Genomic DNA, 20,452 nt, shown 5'->3' with positions numbered 1-20,452 from the left:
ATCTCATAATGGACATTGTCTATTGCTGATCTACTGAAAGAACCTACCACTGGTGGAAATACCAGTTTACAGCTTCCAAGTCATTTTGTATTCGCTCCAGCTGTAGCATATAGAATTGCATATACATCTGGAAATGGTTGCCTAATTCCATTATTTTCTTTGGTGTTTCAAAGGGTAGTATTTATTTAATTCGAATCGTATTTGGATGGTTAATCTTAGGTAGCCCAAAGCTCAAAACCTCCTATGAATTCAGTAAAGACCACATGTATCTGGTCAGTGGGGATTTCCATGAGGGAAGTGGACTCAGCCACAATCCATTGAGACGGGGGAATATTGACAAGAAGGCACGTAGGAATTGTCCACTTCATTATCTACTGTCGAGTCGTGGAATGCTTAATGATCACTGTAAATCACTGAACACACGACTCACCCGGTCATTTCAGTGATCACCCCTGGGTGGACGTTGCTGCAAGCTGAAGCTGTTGACAGAGAAAGGGAAGCGATGTTGCCTCATCTGAGACCATTATGCACACACTACGACTGAAAGTAAGGGGGAGAACCAGTGAGTCCCAATAAATCAGGTGATCTGTATTTTTGTCTTGAGTTCCGGAGGCAGATTATTATCTCCTTCGGATATGAACATCCATTTGTAAACCCCTGAGGTTAGGAAGATCCGTGCCAGAGAGACTGAAGTGGATTATTCTCCATTAAGACTGTGCAGATCTCTCCCTGAAACGTTGATGTGAATTATTACTCCGATGTGACGAAAGTATACTTCTGTAGTAGAGTATTTACTCCTGAGATGGGGTCTGGTATGTGTTTGAGATCACAACATCATGTATTATTAACCCCGTAGGTTAGTTATGTTTCCCCCTGACTTCTTGAGGTGAATTATTAATCCATTTCTTAAGGAAGGTCTGTGCCTTGGACCCTGGAGTGGAATATTAACCCCAGTGGTTAGAAATCCGGTCTGGGGCCCAGAAGTAAACTTGTAACCCATGGGATTAGGAGGCTCTGTGAATATGTAGGCTTGTTAATCAGTAAAGTCTACCTTTTACAATGAGCTTGATTATCAACGTCCAAGTTTGTGGGGTCTGTGACCACGTAATTGAACAATCTGATGGAGACTTGTAGCTACAGATTCTGTCAGGCTGGATTCAGAAACTTTTGCTGAGCAATACCACTTGCGGGGGTAACGAGTGGGTCCATTCGGCTCCGCCTGACGTCTTGCATGTCGGCAGCATCGGATATGATGCCACGGTGCCTATAGAGGCAGGTTGGGAAGTTCAGTGATAGAATATGCACTTGCTGAAGTTGGGAATCTCAGTGATAGAATATGCACTTTATGAGGTTGGGAAGCTCAGTGATAGAATATGCACTTGTTGAGGTTGGGATGCTCAGTGAAAGAATGTGCACTTTATGAGGTCGGGAAGCTCAGTCATAGAATATGCACTCCCTGAAGTTGGGAAACTCAGTGATAGAATATACACTTTGTGAGGTTGGAAAGCTCAGTGATAGAATATGCACTCGTTGAGGTTGGGATGCTCAGTGATAGAATATACACTATGTGAGGTTGGGAAACTCAGTGATAGAATATGCTCTCGGTGAAGTTGGGAAGCTCAGAGATAGAATATGCACTTTATGAGGTTGGGAAGCTCAGTGATAGAATATGCCCTCCCTGAAGTTGGGAAACTCAGTGATAGAATATACACTTTGTGAGGTTGGAAAGCTCAGTGATAGAATATGCACTCGTTGAGGTTGGGATGCTCAGTGAAAGAATGTGCACTTTATGAGGTCGGGAAGCTCAATGATAGAATATGCACTCCCTGAAGTTGGGAAACTCAGTGACAGAATATACACTTTGTGAGGTTGGGAAGCTCAGTGATAGAATATGCACTCGTTGAGGTTGGGATGCTCAGTGAAAGAATGTGCACTTTATGAGGTCGGGAAGCTCAGTGATAGAATATGCACTCCCTGAAGTTGGGAAACTCAGTGATAGAATATACACTTTGTGAGGTTGGAAAGCTCAGTGATAGAATATGCACTTGTTGAGGTTGGGATGCTCAGTGATAGAATATACACTTTGTGAGGTTGGGAAACTCAGTGATAGAATATGCTCTCGCTGAAGTTGGGAAGCTCAGAGATAGAATATGCACTTTATGAGGTTGGGAAGCTCAGTGATAGAATATGCACTTGTTTAGGTTGGGATGCTCAGTGAAAGAATGTGCACTTTATGAGGTTGGGAAGCTCAGTGATAGAATATGCACTCCCTGAAGTTGGGAAACTCAGTGATAGAATATTCTCTCGCTGAAGTTGGCAAGCTCAGAGATAGAATATGAACTTTATGAGGTTGGATTGCTTAGTCATAGAATATGCACTTTGTGAGGTTGGGAAGCTCAGTGATAGATACACACTTTGTGAGGTTGAGAAGCTCAGTGATAGAATATGCACTTTGTGAGTATGAGAAGCTCAGCGATAGAATATGCACTTTATGAGGTTGGGGTGCTCTGTGACCGGAGATGCTGTATTGGGAGTTGGGAAGCCCGATGATGCAACATGCGCGCTCTTATGGTGGGAAGCTTGAGGATGGGAACTGGGCGCTCAGAAGTCCGGAAACGCTCTGATATAATACGCATTTCCTGATATACCGAGCTCTGTCGTATAACATGCCCATCCTACGGTCGGACACGCACTGCCTGAGACCGGAAGCTTTGTGACAGAATATGTACTCTGTGATTAGAAAGCCCTGAGATGGAGTAAGCACCGAAAGAGGTTGGGGAGCTCCCTTATAGACTAAGAACTCCCTGAGGTTGTGAAGCTCTATGATGGAGGGACCCCCGTGAGCCTGGGAGGCTCAAGGATGGAACCTGTGCTCCTCAGCAGAGGGAAGCTCCGAGGGGATACTCTGCCTAGGCTAGGAGATACTTCCTCCAGCAGGGTCCCCACGGTTTGCGTTTAGGGAGAGGAGTCGGTTATTTCCTTTGGTTCCTTCATATTCCATTGGTCAAGGGTTTGTGTTTTCTTTAGAACGGGGGCCACTGGTAAACAGAGGCCCAGCCCCCCGGCAGCATTGGGTTTTATGGACTTTACTGCTTTCTAATACTCCCCCACCTCGAGGACGAATGGTAGAGGCTTCCTGCGGACGGTGCCCCGGGCGGGAGAGGCCCGGGAGGGGGCAGTGTGGCCGCTGAGAGCGGACCATCAGATGACGCCTTTGGCCGCTGGAAGGTTCGATGCCTCGTGAGATTTATTACTCCGTTTAAGATCCAATTATTCGTAGAATGCCTCTGTCACGGGGCGCCTGAGATGCTGCCTGTCCTGTTAATGGCTGCTGACAGCCCGCGTCTCGGCTCAGTAGCGTGGATTACAGCAGGCCGGCCTGATCTTTCAGGCTGTCTACCGAGTGGTTTCTGCATCGGTATAGCGCTTTCTATCAGTACTGCGGCACCACAATGATTTCTTTCAGTGCCTTCTATGGAATGTTTTCAGCACCTGAATAGCGCTTTTTCTATCAGTAGTGCGGCACCCAGTGCTTTCTATGGAATGTTTTCAGCACCCGGATAGCGCTTTCTATCAGTAGTACAGCACCCAGTGCTTTCTATGGAATATTTTCAGCATCTGGATAGTGCTTTCTGTCAGTATTACGGCACCCAGTGCCATCTATGGAATATTTTCAGCATCTGGATAGCGCTTTCTGTCAGCAGTACGGCACCCAGTGCTTTCTATGGATTGTTTTCAGCACCCGGATAGCGCTTTCTATCAGTAGTACAACACCCAGTGCTTTCTATGGAATGTTTTCAGCATCTGGATAGCGCTTTCTGTCAGTATTACGGCACCCAGTGCCTTCTATGGAATATTTTCAGCATCTGGACACCGCTTTCTGTCAGTAGTGCGGCACCACAATGATTTCTATGGTATGTTTTCAGCATCTGGATAGTTCTTTCTGTCAGTAGTACGGCACCCAGTGCTTTCTATGGAATGTTTTCAGCATCTGGATAGCGCTTTCTGTCAGTAGTGCGGCACCACAATGATTTCTATGGTATGTTTTCAGCATCTGGATAGTTCTTTCTGTCAGTAGTACGGCACCCAGTGCTTTCTATGGAATGTTTTCAGCATCTGGATAGCGCTTTCTGTCAGTAGTACGGCATCCAGTGCTTTCTATGGAATGTTTTCAGCACCTGGATAGCGCTTTCTATCAGTAGTAGGGCACCCAGTGCTTTCTATGGAATATTTTCAGCATCTGGATAGCGTTTTCTGTCAGTAGTATGGCACCCATTGCTTTCTATGGAATGTTTTCAGCATCTGAATAGCGCTTTCTGTCAGTAGTGCGGCACCACAATGATTTCTATGGTATGTTTTCAGCATCTGGATAGTTCTTTCTGTCAGTAGTACGGCACCCAGTGCTTTCTATGGAATGTTTTCAGCATCTGGATAGCGCTTTCTGTCAGTAGTACGGCATCCAGTGCTTTCTATGGAATGTTTTCAGCACCTGGATAGCGCTTTCTATCAGTAGTACAGCACCCAGTGCTTTCTATGGAATATTTTCAGCATCTGGATAGTGCTTTCTGTCAGTAGTACGGTACCCAGTGCTTTCTATGGAATGTTTTCAGCATCTGGATAGAGCTTTCTGTCAGTAGTGCGGCACCACAATGATTTCTATGGCATGTTTTTAGCATCTGGATTGTTCTTTCTATCCATAGTACTGCACCCAGTGCTTTCTATGGAATGTTTTCAGCACCCGGATAGCGCTTTCTATCAGTAGTACATCACCCAGTGCTTTCTATGGAATGCTTTCAGCGCCTGGATAGCGCTTTCTATCAGTAGTGCGAACGAGTGAACAAAACTGGATGCCAGTACTGTGCAACAAATTATCCTTTCTCGCATAAATGAGCTAGCAATCGCTCATCTAAACAGACCACTCTTTCCGTCGAATGTCTTATGAAAATATATCAATTTATTCAATTTTCAATTTTTTGTTCAAAATTCATCCATTGTTATACATTTCAGGATATTGATTTGATTTATTTCTACAACGTGCTCATGGAATTTTTAAAGAGTATAAAACAGTGGAGGAGGGTGATTTAGGTGCTTTGCTCAAGGAAAACCTACATCACAAAGACATTAAACATTGTGACATACAACATATATTGACACACAACTATTGGACACACATGAATGACAAGACATGGGGAAAGGGTGGGTGATGGGATTGCAGTGGAAGGTATAAATGGCTTTTTTGGTTTTTTTTGGCAAGAGAACTTGTCACTCAGTTCTTCTCAAAAAAGGCTATTAACTAGTGCTAATTATGATTCTCATTGAATCCAGATACTTTTCATAAAGGTTCAGTATTCCTATAACCTTATCATCATCTAGACCATCAATATTTCATGGGTTTATAATCACAATTTTGAATTTGAAATAACAGTGATTGGTCTAGGTACTCCAAAATATATACCAAACTCTACAACCACAAATAACAAAAAATTGGTCGACGCGTTTCGAATCCTTTTGTTGGCCAGCTGCAATATAAATTCGGTTGAGATTTTACACGGACTTTCCCTTTTGTTCAGGTAGATTTCAAGTACCTCTAGGGCTTGGTCTTGTGGAATTTGAGTATATAAGGATACTATATCCATACTCACCAACAAGTGGTGGTTTTCTTCAAATGGACATTGTTCCAATTTATTCAAGAAGTCAGTTGTGTCACGGAGAAAAGATTTGACAGTTGATGTAAAGGGCTTCAAAAAGAAATCAATAAATTTCGAAACTGGCTCGAATAGAGAATCACACCCCGAGATAATGGGTCGTCCTGGTGGTGCTTTTTCATCCTTATGTACTTTCGGAAATACGTAGAACAATGGTGTTCGTGGATGCTTGTTGACCAAGTAATTGTATTCATTCTTTCCAAGCATCCCTTGTTCAAGACCGCTTGTCAGAATTATTCCTAATTCCATTTGTAATTCATTAGTTGGATCCTTATTGATCTTGCGATAACATTCTTGGTCACTAAGTTGTCTGTTCACCTCCGAAATGTATTCATTCGTTCCCCAGACTACAATCGAACCGCCTTTATCGGCCTGTTTCACAATGATGTTTTCGTCATTTTTAATAGATAGTAGAGCCTGTTTTTGTTCTTTTGATAAGTTGGATTTCACATATCTTTTGCTTTTTTTCTCTTGTGCCGCCAGGGCGGAGAGCACTGTTTTTTCAAAATACATCACCTCTTTCGGTATTTTAAATGCTGGTGGGCAAAAATTGGATTTCCTTTTTAGTCCAGTTGTTTCGATTTGTGGTGGAGATTCTTTGTCTGCAAAGAATGTAATTAGGCGAATCTTCCGACAAAATTCAATGAACTCTAGTTTTAAACGAACAAAGTCTGTCAATTTAGATGGTACAAAGGACAGTCCTTTTTCTAAAACACTTATTTCCATTGGGGTAAGGCATTTGTTGGAAAGATTATAGATTGAAGATTTTTTCGATATTGCTAATTCTTGTAGTTCTGCCTCCTTGTTGACATCTCCCATGGTTGCTGAAATCTCGTTTTGCCTCGGGCTTTTTGTTGGCCCTGTCCTAAAAAAGGTTGTTGTTGTTGTTGATTGGTGGGTTGGTAGTTTGATGGATATTGTTGTTGGTAATTTTGGTATCCTCCTCTCCGATTATACTGAGGGCGAGAAGTCCCTTGATCAGAGTCACTGACACCGGAGGACGAAGTATCTGAAAAAGCCAAATACTTATTGCGTGATCTACCCTGGTTATCCGGGAGATACCGTCGTGCTTCTGGTCGTGAATAGAAATCTTGCTGAAGATACGGGTAAGCTTTTTCAATAGTGAAATTCCGCTTATCTCGTTCAAAGTTACTGTCTTTTTGTTGGATGGTAAAGTCTTTGAAATCTAGTAAATCTTTCTCTACTTTGTCCAGTAAGGTTTTTGAATCCTGAATTAACGGGTTTGATTTAATCTCAGTTTCTAATGTCTCAATTTCTTCCAATTGGGTTTTAGAGAGGCGTTGTGCAGTTTCGATGGTTAGGACCATCAGGTCCCTGCTACATTTCGTCTCAATGAAACTGAAACCTTTTTTATAAATACTATCCTCCGTGAAAACAACTGGTATATTCTTGATAATCAGTCCTGATGGTATTGTTCCAGACCTAAGGTGCTGGAGTAGGTAGTGGCCATGTAGGTCAGTGCGAATTTGCTTCTTTTTGAGGCGTACAAGTTTTTCTCACAGAATAAAAATACGATTTGACAAACTGTGGACATCGCGACCAAGGAGACTGAGTTTCCCTTACGGGGCGAGTTTGAAATACCTCTATGTGAGTATCAGACCTCAACACTCCCGCAGACTTGTAATTACAACAGATTGAAAGTACAATTTGAATATAACAGAGGCTCCCCTCTTTCTACTTGCAGTGAACTGAGCTCCAACCTTTTCATGTGACACAGGTAATTAAAGAGAGTGTGAGGCTGACCGAATGAAAGTTGAGAGTGCCTCTAGACAAAAGACTGACAGCATGTTATTAATTTTGTGTCTTGCAGATTCATTGTGTGTGGTCCTGATGAGAATCCTTCGATTCCAAAAGGATTCGAAACGCGTCGACCAATTTTTTGTTATTTGTGGTTGTAGAGTTTGGTATATATTTTGGAGTACCTAGACCAATCACTGTTATTTCAAATTCAAAATTGTGATTATAAACCCATGAAATATTGATGGTCTAGATGATGATAAGGTTATAGGAATACTGAACCTTTATGAAAAGTATCTGGATTCAATGAGAATCATAATTAGCACTAGTTAATAGCCTTTTTTGAGAAGAACTGAGTGACAAGTTCTCTTGCCAAAAAAACCCCAAAAAGCCATTTATACCTTCCACTGCAATCCCATCACCCACCCTTTCCCCATGTCTTGTCATTCATGTGTGTCCAATAGTTGTGTGTCAATATATGTTGTATGTCACAATGTTTAATGTCTTTGTGATGTAGGTTTTCCTTGAGCAAAGCACCTAAATCACCCTCCTCCACTGTTTTATACTCTTTAAAAATTCCATGAGCACGTTGTAGAAATAAATCAAATCAATATCCTGAAATGTATAACAATGGATGAATTTTGAACAAAAAATTGAAAATTGAATAAATTGATATATTTTCATAAGACATTCGACGGAAAGAGTGGTCTGTTTAGATGAGCGATTGCTAGCTCATTTATGCGAGAAAGGATAATTTGTTGCACAGTACTGGCATCCAGTTTTGTTCACTCTGATATTGGCACAGCCTTACTGTGCTTGAAGCCAAAACCCTCGTTGTTATATTCTATCAGTAGTGCGGCACCCAGTGCTTTCTGTGGAATATTTTCAGCATCTGGATAGCGCTTTCTGTCAGTAGTGCGACACCACAATGATTTCTATGGTATGTTTTCAGCATCTGGATAGTTATTTCTGTCAGTAGTACAGCACCCAGTGCTTTCTATGGAATGTTTTCAGCACCTGGATAGCGCTTTCTATCAGTAGTACGGCATTCAGTGCTTTCTATGGAATGTTTTCAGCACCTGGATAGCGCTTTCTATCAGTAGTAGGGCACCCAGTACTTTCTATGGAATATTTTCAGCATCTGGATAGCGTTTTCTGTCAGTAGTACGGCACCCAGTGCTTTCTATGGAATGTTTTCAGCATCTGGATAGCGCTTTCTGTCAGTAGTGCGGCACCAGAATGATTTCTATGGTATTGTTTCAGCATCTGGATAGTTCTTTCTGTCAGTAGTACGGCACCCAGTGCTTTCTATGGAATGATTTCAGCATCTGGATAGCGCTTTCTGTCAGTAGTAGGGCACCCAGTGCTTTCTATGGAATATTTTCAGCATCTGGATAGCGCTTTCTGTCAGTAGTACGGTACCCAGTGCTTTCGATGGAATGTTTTCAGCATCTGGATAGCGCTTTCTGTCAGTAGTGCGGCACCACAATGATTTCTATGGTATGTTTTCAGCATCTGGATTCTTCTTTCTATCCGTAGTACATCACCCAGTGCTTTCTATGGAATGTTTTCAGCACCCGGATAGCGCTTTCTATCAGTAGTGCGGCACCCAGTGCTTTCTATGGAATGTTTTCAGCACCTGGATAGCGCTTTCTATCAGTAGTAGGGCGCCCAGTGCTTTCTATGGAATGTTTTCAGCACCCGGATAACGCTTTCTATCAGTACTGCAGCACCACAGTGCTTTCAATGGAATGTGGCCAGCATCTGCACAGCGCCTTTTGCCATTAGTATTTACCCCCCCCCCCCTCCCACACTCTCACTCGGTCTCTTATCATCCTTCTCTTCATACATCACCCGCCCCATTGTGCTATCAGTCTATATATGTGTCGGTCGCTCCCTTGCCATGTGTCCAGTGACTGAGATAAGCTCCCACATTTTTTGATGAAAATCTTCTTTGTCTTTCGTGCAGACTTTCAATGTATGGTGTAGTCGAGTTCTAGTTCCATTCCGTTCAGTGTATGATCTTGGGCAATTGAAGACAGGGTGGGTAGTATTTGTTAGTTTTATTACGTTTAAATGAAAATAGGAGCAGACACGCCTCCTCTTCAAGACCTGCTGAATTGTGTATGTTTACATTCACGGTGAGCCGCAGAGATTCACAGGCGGCATTAATGTGTTTTGCTCTTTCGTTACAGCCCTGCTTTCAGTACTGGCCTGAGCCCGGACTCCAGCAGTATGGCCCAATGGAGGTGGAATTTGTTTCAGGGTCTGCGGATGAGGACCTTGTGGCAAGACTTTTCCGGGTCCAAAATCTTACCAGGGTAAGAGTTTATTTACAGGAGAGTGCTGTTACCAAGGACCACAAAAAAGGCATGTTACTGCCCATGCAACCATAGAGTCATATACACAGAGGCCTAGAGTGCCTCTCTCACTGCCAGAGAGACCTACATATTACCCAGAAGGCTGGGCAGTACGAGGCTAGCCACTTACTGACCATAGAGATATGCCCACTAACTGCTGAAGAGGAGCCTTTCACTGACCATTGCTATAGATTCACGACTTGTAGATAGGAGGGTCTCACTGACCATAGGAAGGTATACACCGACAGCTTGAGAGATGTCCTTACTGAACACAAGACTCTCGCTGACCATAGGAGATTGTCTTTGCAAGACATGGACATACAGACATGGATATGAAGCAAAAAAGACACAGGCAGGGCCACTTCAAATGTACTGGCGCAAGAGAGCCTGAAAACTTGAGACTTGGGTACTAGTAGACGGGGAGACAGAGAGACATAGGAATGGAGAGACCGGGACACTGAGAGTGACAGTCACGAGTAGACAGAACTGAAGGACACTGATATAAATAAATCCATGTAGACGCTCAACAGCACACCAAGGCATTGAAGAGAGCCCCCCTTGAAGAGGCCATTGCAGAGGCAACAGGTGAACTTTGTAAATACCTACTTACATAATAGACACCAGCATCACCTTTCTATGCAGGCCAGATAAGCACAGTGACATTTAGTGCAGCACACCCTTGACACTGGCTCTTCATAGTGCAAGGGACTGTGACTAGCTCTCAAGCTGAGAGACAAGTGAAGGCAGTTTATGCAAGGGAGATTTTGAGAGTATAGGGGGGCGATGGAGCTCCACTTCCTCAGACACATTTGAAAAATAGGGACAAACAAAACCTTTTAAAAGACAGTTTTCCAAATATATTACTTAGAACCAGAGGCTCTGAGGTTTTCTTAAGGGTTACTCTACGAATCATTGAACACCCGAGTGTCTACCATTAGCGGCAGACGCACTAATCGGACATGTGGGGGGGAGGGTGCAGGAGGAAGAAGGTATAAAAAATATAATGAAAACATACGTTCTCACTGCGTCTCCCCTCTGTAGTCCTCCCGCACTCTGCCTTAACAGGAAGCACATCCACACTCTCAGTCAGCCAATCACAACCCTGCGTTAGCAGCCTTGTGATTGGTCTCAGCACCGTGTTTCAGTGCTCAGCCAGAGAAGGGTGGTACAAAAGGGGGTGGTGATGGACGGAGCATCTGAATCAATCAAACACTCACACCCAGTCAAAAGATCTGGGTTTAATCCATCACCGTTCTTTAGCCTACTCTACCACCCCAGTTCAGACATGGCTATATGCAAATCAGTCTGACCCTGTGCCTCATGGGAACAGTCCAGCCCGAACTGCCAAGCCATATCTTCCCTGGACCGGAAACAAGCTTCCGAGGACTGGTTTCTGGCATTCCACGTGTCTTCAGCCAGGCTTGCTTGAATCCAGTGGCAAAGTGAGCAAGGGACTCACGTCTGAGCATACCCTGCCACACTTATGGCGGCCAAAAGCGGTACAAAAGGGGGTGGTGATGGACGGAGCATCTGAATCAATCAAACACTCACACCCAGTCAAAAGATCTGGGTTTAATCCATCACCGTTCTTTAGCCCACTCTACCACCCCAGTTCAGACATGGCTATATACAAATCAGTCTGACCCTGTGCCTCATGGGAACAGTCCAGCCAGAGAAGGGTAGCTTGGGCATGTTCTCCACATAGGTTGTACTGCAGCATGCATGGAGAACATGCGAAGTGCGCAAGACTGTTTTGAACAGCCCAAGAGGGCCAGCAAAGCAGTCATTGCGCACTTAGGATGGTGCTACAACTCCTCCCTTGCCTGTCCAGTGGAACCAATTGATTCGCATAGAATAATGTTTGGAAAAGTTGCACCGCTGACAAAATTGGGCTGCTTGGTTTGGTGTCTCCTGTAAGGCGATGGCTTAAGGCTTCCACCCAGCAACAGCAAATGATAGTCTGATTAGATAGTGGTGGTAAGGAACAATACCCACCCTGCTGGACACGGAAAGTCTACCCCCCTTTACTTTTCCACATCCCATCAGGTCAAAGGACAGCTGCCGGGTGTGAATCACCATTTATCACTTTCGATCTGGCCAGAGGTTGTCTGGAGGCCAGAAGGTGAAAATCCCAAAAAAGATCTAGCAGTAGTGAAGAATTGAATCCTCGGGGTGAGGAGATAACCACAAATCACAGAACCGAAATTCAGTCACCTCTTCTCACCCATACTGATGAAGATTGTAAATTCATCACTAGAACAAGGTATCTTCCCAGACTACATCAAGGCTGGACAAGTTACATCCCTACTGAAAAAAGTGGGAGCAGCCCTACAATATGGAGCAACCTTTACCCATTGTCGAACATCCCCTTTCTGGCCAAGTTATTGGAAAAATGTGTGCACAATCAATTAAGTCAACACATTGATCAATGCAACCTTCTCGACAAATTTCAATCAGGATTTAGACCAGGGCACAGCACTGAATCAGCCATGGTTCACATAATTGTTGACACCCTTAAGATGCTAGACAATGACTCCTACCTACTCATCCTTCTGGACCACTCATCGGTGTTCAACTTGGTCAACCACAACAACCTAATAAAACTGTTAAAAAACATAATGGGGCTGTTCCTGGAAAGTGCTTTCCTGGTTCGCATCCTTCCTGCAAAACCGCTCACAATGAACCAAATTAGGCAGCTCTTTCTCAGGGGCCACACCAGTGAGTTGCAGAGTCTCAAAAGGACTGACCCCTTCCCCCACACTCTTTAATCTTCATGCAGGGACACTGACGGAAACTTCAAAGAATCGTATGTCGCATACCACATTTATGCAGATGGCACACAATTATACTTAAAGATTTTCTCCCTAGAGGATTTTGTCCAACTAAATAACACTCAAGTCAAAACTCAGCCCTGGCTAGCCCAAAACAACCTCAAGCTGAAATCTCTGAAAACAGAATTCCTACTTTTTTCTCCTTGCAAAAGCCCCAAATGCATTTGAGAGTGGCTCAATCATCTTGAAGCTCTCAAGTGGAAATCCACCATTATTGATTTCTCCAAGTCCCTTAGAATAACACTGGAGAAGACTCTGAATATGCTAGCACATATCCGTGCAATCACTCACAGAGTGTCATTCCAACTCAATCTACTGAAGAAAGTAAAACCATTTCTGCCATCACGAGACTTCAAACAAGCAGTACAATCATTAGTGGTCTCAAGACTAGAGTATGGATCTTCCGCCCTTTCAGGTCTTCTTAAATCGAGAACGGCTCCACTTAAAGTAAACCCTCAATGCAGGAGCTAGATTGGTAACCAGCAGAAGACGATTTTCCCACATCTCTCCATCACTTAGATCACTGAACTGGCTCCCTCTAGAGGCCAGAACTCAACTGAAAATTGCATGTATAAAGCCTTACAATATAACAGCCAGGGTACCTGGCAGAAAAGATTTGAATTTCGGGAGGCAACCACTCCCTCAGAAGTGCAAACTCTCTCAAGCTAGAATCACCCCCTTCCCCCTCATATTCATGAAACAAAAAACATACACACACTCCGTTTCTGAATTGACTTCAAGGATTTGGAACTCGCTACCACCCAAGGTTCGGTCTAACCCATCAACCCACATCTTCAAAAGAGAGGAGAAAAAGACCCTAATGAACACATTCCTCTCTTAAAATTAGGATGAGCCTATCCATTGGGCACAATAACCAGCATAATGACACTACTACCAGTACAGGGTAGAACCACACCCACCCCAGTAGAACCCACACAAACATTGCCGACCGGGAACGGACAAAAAGCGGTCTCATGAAAAATAATTATGGAGAAGCCATCCCAATGACTCATAAACGAATGGTGATCGTTTCAACAATAACTTTGTGATATCATAACTTAGCTTAACGAAGTTGGTCTATGTTTTTGCTAGATGTATTTTTTTCTGATTTCAGCTCTTTGTTTCTGTACATCATTAATTTGTACAGTGTTTCTACACGCAGCTTACACTCATTAGAAGCCTTACATGTAGCTTACACTTGTCAGAAGCCTTAAACGCAGCGTGCACTCATTAGGAGCCTTACAAGCAGCATACACTCTTTAGGAGCTTTACACACCGTTTACACTCGTCAGGAGCCTTACACTCAGCAGGAGCTTTACACTCAGCTTACACTCATCAGAAGCCTTACATGCAGCTTACACTCATCAGAAGCCTTACACGCAGCATACACTCATTAGGAGCCTTACATGCAACTTACACTCATTAGGAGCCTTACAATAATTGTACACTCTTTAGGAGCTTTACATGCAGCTTACACTCGTCAGGAGCCTTACACTCACCATACACTCATCAGGATCTTTATACGCAGCTTACACTCATCAGAAGCCTTACACGCAGCATACACTCATTAGGAGCTTTACATGCAGCTTACACTTGTCAGGAGCCTTACACTCATCAGGATCTTTACACGCAGCTTACACTCATTAGAAGCCTTACACACAGCTTACACTCATCAGAAGCCTTACATGCATCATACACTCATTAGGAGCCTTACACTCAGCATACACTCATCAGGAGCTTTACACGCAGCTTTCACTCATCAGAAGTCTTACACGCAGCTTACACTCATCAGAGGCCTCACATCAGAAGCCGTACATGCAGATTACACTCATCAGAAGCCTTACACGCATATTACACTCGTCAGAAGCCTCACATCAGAAGTCTTACACGCTGCATACACTCATTAGGAGATATACATGCAGTTTACACTCATTAGGAGCCTTACACGCAGCATACATTCATCAGGAGCTTTACACGCAGCTTACACTCATCAGAAGTCTTACACACAGCATACACTCATTAGGAGATATACATGCAGTTTACACTCATTAGGAGCCTTACACGCAGCATACATTCATCAGGAGCTTTACACGTAGCTTACACTCATCAGAAGCTTTCTACGCAGCTTACACTCATTAGGAGCCTTACACGCAGCTTTCACTCATCAGAAGCCTTACACGCAGCTTACACTCATCAGAGGACTCACATCAGAAGCCTTACATGCAGCTTACACTCATCAGAGGCCTCACATCAGAAGCCTTACACGCAGATTACACTCGTCAGAAGCCTCACATCAGAAGCCTTACACGCAGCATACATTCATCAGGAGCTTTACACGTAGCTTACACTCATCAGAAGCCTTATACGCAGCTTACACTCATTAGGAGCCTTAAACGCAGCTTTCACTCATCAGAAGCCTTACACGCAGCTTACACTCCTCAGAGGCCTTACATCAGAAGCCTTACACGCAGATTACACTCGTCAGAAGCCTCACATCAGAAGTCTTACACGCAGCATACACTCATTAGGAGATATACATGCAGTTTACACTCATTAGGAGCCTTACACGCAGCTTACACTCATCAGAAGTCTCACATCAGAAGCCTTACACGAAGATTACACTCATCAGAAGCCTTACACGGAGCTTATACTCATTAGGAGCCTTACATGCAGTTTACACTCATTAGGAGCCTTACGCGCAGCTTACACTCATTAGGAGCCTTACGCGCAGCTTACACTCATTAGGAGCCTTACGCACAGCTTACACTCATTAGGAGCCTTACACGCAGCTTACACTCATTAGGAGCCTTACACGCAGATTACACTCATCAGAAGCCTTACACGGAGCTTACACTCATTAGGAGCCGTACATGCAGTTTACACTCATTAGGAGCCTTACAAGCAGCATACACTCTTTAGGAGCTTTACACACAGCTTACACTTGTCAGGAGCCTTACACTCAGCATACACTCATCAGGAGCTTTACATGCAGCTTTCACTCATCAGAAGTCTTACACACAGCATACACTCATTAGGAGATATACATGCAGCTTACACTCATTAGGAGCTTTACACGCAGCTTTCACTCATCAGAAGCCTTACACGCAGCTTACACTCATCAGAGGACTCTCATCAGAAGCCTTACATGCAGCTTACACTCATCAGAGGCCTCACATCAGAAGCCTTACACGCAGATTACACTCGTCAGAAGCCTCACATCAGAAGCCTTACACGCAGCATACATTCATCAGGAGCTTTACACGTAGCTTACACTCATCAGAAGCCTTATACGCAGCTTACACTCATTAGGAGCCTTACACGCAGCTTTCACTCATCAGAAGCCTTACACACAGCTTACACTCCTCAGAGGCCTCACATCAGAAGCCTTACACGCAGCTTACACTCATCAAAGGCCTCACATCAGCAGCCTTACACGCAGATTACACTCGTCAGAAGCCTCACATCAGAAGTCTTACACGCAGCATACACTCATTAGGAGATATACATGCAGTTTACACTCATTAGGAGCCTTACACGCAGCTTACACTCATCAGAAGCCTCACATCAGAAGCCTTACACGCAGATTACACTCATCAGAAGCCTTACACGGAGCTTACACTCATTAGGAGCCTTACATGCAGTTTACACTCATTAGGAGCCTTACGCGCAGCTTACACTCATTAGGAGCCTTACACACAGCTTACACTCATTAGGAGCCTTACACGCAGATTACACTCATCAGAAGCCTTACACGGAGCTTACACTCATTAGGAGCCTTACATGCAGTTTACACTCATTAGGAGCCTTACAAGCAGCATACACTCTTTAGGAGCTTTACACACAGCTTACACTTGTCAGGAGCCTTACACTCAGCATACACTCATCAGGAGCTTTACATGCAGCTTACACTCATCAGAACTCTTACACACAGCATACACTCATTAGGAGATATACATGTAGCTTACACTCATTAGGAGCTTTAAACGCAGCTTTCACTCATCAGAAGTCTTACACGCAGCTTACACTCATCAGAGGCCTCACATCAGAAGCCTTACATGCAGATTACACTCATCAGAAGCCTTACACGCATATTACACTCGTCAGAAGCCTCACATCAGAAGTCTTACACGCAGCATACACTCATTAGGAGATATACATGCAGTTTACACTCATTAGGAGCCTTACACGCAGGATACATTCATCAGGAGCTTTACACGCAGCGTACACTCATCAAACCCTTACACGCAGCTTACACTCATTAGGAGCTTTACACGCAGCTTTCACTCATCAGAAGTCTTACACACAGCATACACTCATTAGGAGATATACATGCAGTTTACTCTCATTAGGAGCCTTACACGCAGCATACATTCATCAGGAGCTTTACACGTAGCTTACACTCATCAGAAGCCTTATACGCAGCTTACACTCATTAGGAGCCTTACACGCAGCTTTCACTCATCAGAAGCCTTACACGCAGCTTACACTCCTCAGAGGCCTCACATCAGAAGCCTTACACGCAGCTTACACTCATCAGAGGCCTCACATCAGCAGCCTTACACGCAGATTACACTCATCATAAGCCTCACATCAGAAGTCTTACACGCAGCATACACTCATTAGGAGATATACATGCAGTTTACACTCATTAGGAGCCTTACACGCAGCATACATTCATCAGGAGCTTTACACGCAGATTACACTAATCAGAAGCCTTACGCGCAGTTTACACTCATTAGGAGCCTTACACGCAGCTTACACTCATCAGAAGCCTCACATCAGAAGCCTTACACGCAGATTACAGTCATCAGAAGCCTTACACGGAGCTTACACTCATTAGGAGCCTTACATGCAGTTTACACTCATTAGGAGCCTTACGCGCAGCTTACACTCAATAGAAGCCTTACGCGCAGCTTTCACTCATTAGGAGCCTTACGCACAGCTTACACTCATTAGGAGCCTTACACGCAGCTTACACTCATTAGGAGCCTTACACGCAGATTACACTCATCAGAAGCCTTATACGGGGCTTACACTCATTAGGAGCCTTACACGCAGCTTACACTCATTAGGAGCCTTACACGCAGATTACACTCATCAGAAGCCTTACACGGGGCTTACACTCATTAGGAGCCTTACACGCAGCTTACACTCATTAGGAGCCTTACACGCAGATTACACTCATCAGAAGCCTTACACGGGGCTTACACTCATTAGGAGCCTTACACGCAGCTTACACTCATTAGGAGCTTTACACGCAGATTACACTCATCAGAAGCCTTACACGGAGCTTACACTCATTAGGAGCCTTACATGCAGTTTACACTCATTAGGAGCCTTACAACCAGCTTACACTCATTAGGAGGCTGTGGTTCTTTTAGCTAAGACAGGCCGTGTGGCTCCACGTACTTGGCAAAGAGAGGGAGGCAGGAAATGATCAGACTGGGTTCACGAATGCTTTACTTTTCTGAAGATTACCGGGGTTGGCATGCGCAGCAGTTTTTTGTTTTTTTAAGTGCAAGTTGCATATTTATGTGTAATAATCACAGCGTCATGTGAGTATATGACAACCCAGGGTGGATGGTACACATTCCAGTTCGTGGCCGTGTTTGGAGATGTACCCCACACTGTTGTGTGCTAAGGCTGAACAAACATCAAATTTGTATATGTATTCTTAGGGCCCAGCCGAACTGAGGCGCTCTTGTTTAGCTTAAACGGGTATTCATGTTATGGTGGTCTTTATTTGCTTAGTACAGTTTATTCTTGAAAATGTGCTTAGTTTTACATACAACGTTTTCTGTATTTACAAAGCCAGTTCTATGCCGTGTTTGTGTCACACTCCTCCTGCTGATGGTACTTGCTGAAGCAGTATCATTAAGTAGAAAGTGTGCGCATGCGCCTCACTCACTGATGCCTCACTGTTTGCCCCCAGCTGCAGGAAGGGCACCTTATGGTGAGGCATTTCCAGTTCCTGAGGTGGTCGGCGTACCGGGAGATCCCCGATTCCAAGAAGGCCTTCGTGCACCTGCTGGCACAGGTGGAGAAGTGGCAGGAGGAGAGCGGCGAGGGCCGGACCATTGTGCACTGCCTGTGAGTACCCCGAGCTAGGAATGTGTCAGTGAATGAATGAATGATCAGACGAGTGAGGTTTTATGAAGGCCAGTGGCGATGCTTTCCCGCTTCCTTGAGTCTGAGAGCGTACCATGCATTGAAGCCACAAGGAGCGAATCTCACTCCAGAAATCGAATTCCTGCTTGAGTCGTGCCGGAGAATAATCTAGAACCTCATAAACTGTCATGGCGGAGCAGCCCTGTCTCCTCTGCCTCCTCTGTCTCCGATGCCTCGAGTCTCACTCGCTGAGTGTGAACCTGACTGACCGCTTGAATGTTGGCAAGAGAGCCGCGCGTGCTCCCCTGATGAGCGTCAGCAAGGAGTCTATTGGATCTGGGAATGCTTGCTACACCGTCCCTGTGCACTGGTGCTGATGGCACTGTAGAGACCTCTGCAATATAAGAAAACAGCAGAGTCCATGAAAAACAACGCCTGAAAACAAAGGGCTCATTTGCAGTTTGGTGAGACGGAACAGCCATAGACCTGCGGCACTCACGACCCCGCCAAAGTCACCTCCTTCTGAGGCAGGACAATCTCGAGTGCCTGCAGATGAGGCTAATCAAAGCAGCGACCAGTCCACCACAGGGCTGCTAGATTTCATACATGAGATTGGTCTGCCCTTCATGCATCATTTCAATGCCCTGGTGTGAACCCAGCAGGGACAGACAAACAATAAATAGCTAGACACAAAAGCCCCTTGCACGTCAGGGCCAGTGCCATTTTGTTTCTCAGACTTGACGTTTAAGAGTTTGTGTAAGAACATTGACTACCATGAGGGCCACCCCAGTAAGGCTTTTTTTTCCATCAGCATGCTGCATTACTGGGAAATCACGTGTCACATCCGAAGATGTACTTTCTACAAAGAAATCCCCACCGGAGCAAGAGGGGATCTCTCAAAATGCCAGGTAGTCCTCCACTGGGAAGCAAAGGCAAGGGAGCCATTATGCTAGGTTGCAGCTCCCTAAAGTATAAACAAGCATTGGAAATGCAATAGGTCTCGCAGCATTAGAGTTAGTGCTTTTAGAATTGTTTATGGTTTTTTTTTGTAAATCTTTAGCATTTTTGTTTCCTGTAGCCAATGCTAAAGAATTACAAAAAAAAAAAGCCATAAACATTTCTAAAAGCTCTAACTCAAATGCTCCGAGACCTATTGCACTGTGTGAGGGTGAGGGGTTGAGGGTGAGTGAGGGTGAGGGTGAGTGAGGGTGAGTGAGTGGTTGAGGGTGAGTGAGGGTGAGGGGTTGAGGGTGAGTGAGAGTGAGGGTGAGTGAGGGTGAGGGTGGGTGAGGGTGAGTGAGGGGTTGATGTTGAGGGTGAGGGGTTGAGGGTGAGTGAGGGGTTGAGGGTGAGTGAGGGTGAGGGGTTGAGGGTGAGTTAGGGTGAGGGGTTGAGGGTACAGAGGGATATTTGTAAGAGAATGGATCATACTACACCGTGGCCCGGGACCGTGGGGGTCGGTCCTAGGCTAGCTTGTGGGTTGGTGATGGGCGGAGTAGGGGCAAGGGGTCTTGTGCTGCACGCAGGCAAGGACATCGCGGCGTGGCAAGTAATTGTGAAAGTTACCGTTTAAAGGGAAGGACGAGGCGGATATTACATGTGTAGCAACATCATATTGTTGGAGGTCACTGGTTGGTGAAGAGGCACGCAAGGTATACTGGAGGGATTAGGCATATATTTGTGAGTACGG

At 44.7% G+C, this 20,452-nt stretch overlaps 1 protein-coding gene across 2 annotated transcripts in view; it reads left to right on the top strand.

Moving 5' to 3' along the window:
• Positions 1 to 20,452, top strand: part of PTPRU (protein tyrosine phosphatase receptor type U) — an 870,052-nt gene that overhangs the window by 810,598 nt on the left and 39,002 nt on the right. For both annotated transcript variants that reach the window (XM_078682521.1, XM_078682520.1), the window contains 2 exons: positions 9,659 to 9,784; positions 18,587 to 18,744. In XM_078682521.1, the coding sequence (XP_078538647.1) occupies positions 9,659 to 9,784; positions 18,587 to 18,744 (284 nt within the window). The remainder of the gene's footprint in view (positions 1 to 9,658; positions 9,785 to 18,586; positions 18,745 to 20,452) is intronic.

Source organism: Lissotriton helveticus, chromosome 3_1 (assembly GCF_964261635.1).
Source record: "Lissotriton helveticus chromosome 3_1, aLisHel1.1, whole genome shotgun sequence".
NCBI lineage: Eukaryota > Metazoa > Chordata > Amphibia > Caudata > Salamandridae > Lissotriton > Lissotriton helveticus.
This window is presented reverse-complemented; position numbering and strand designations above follow the sequence as displayed.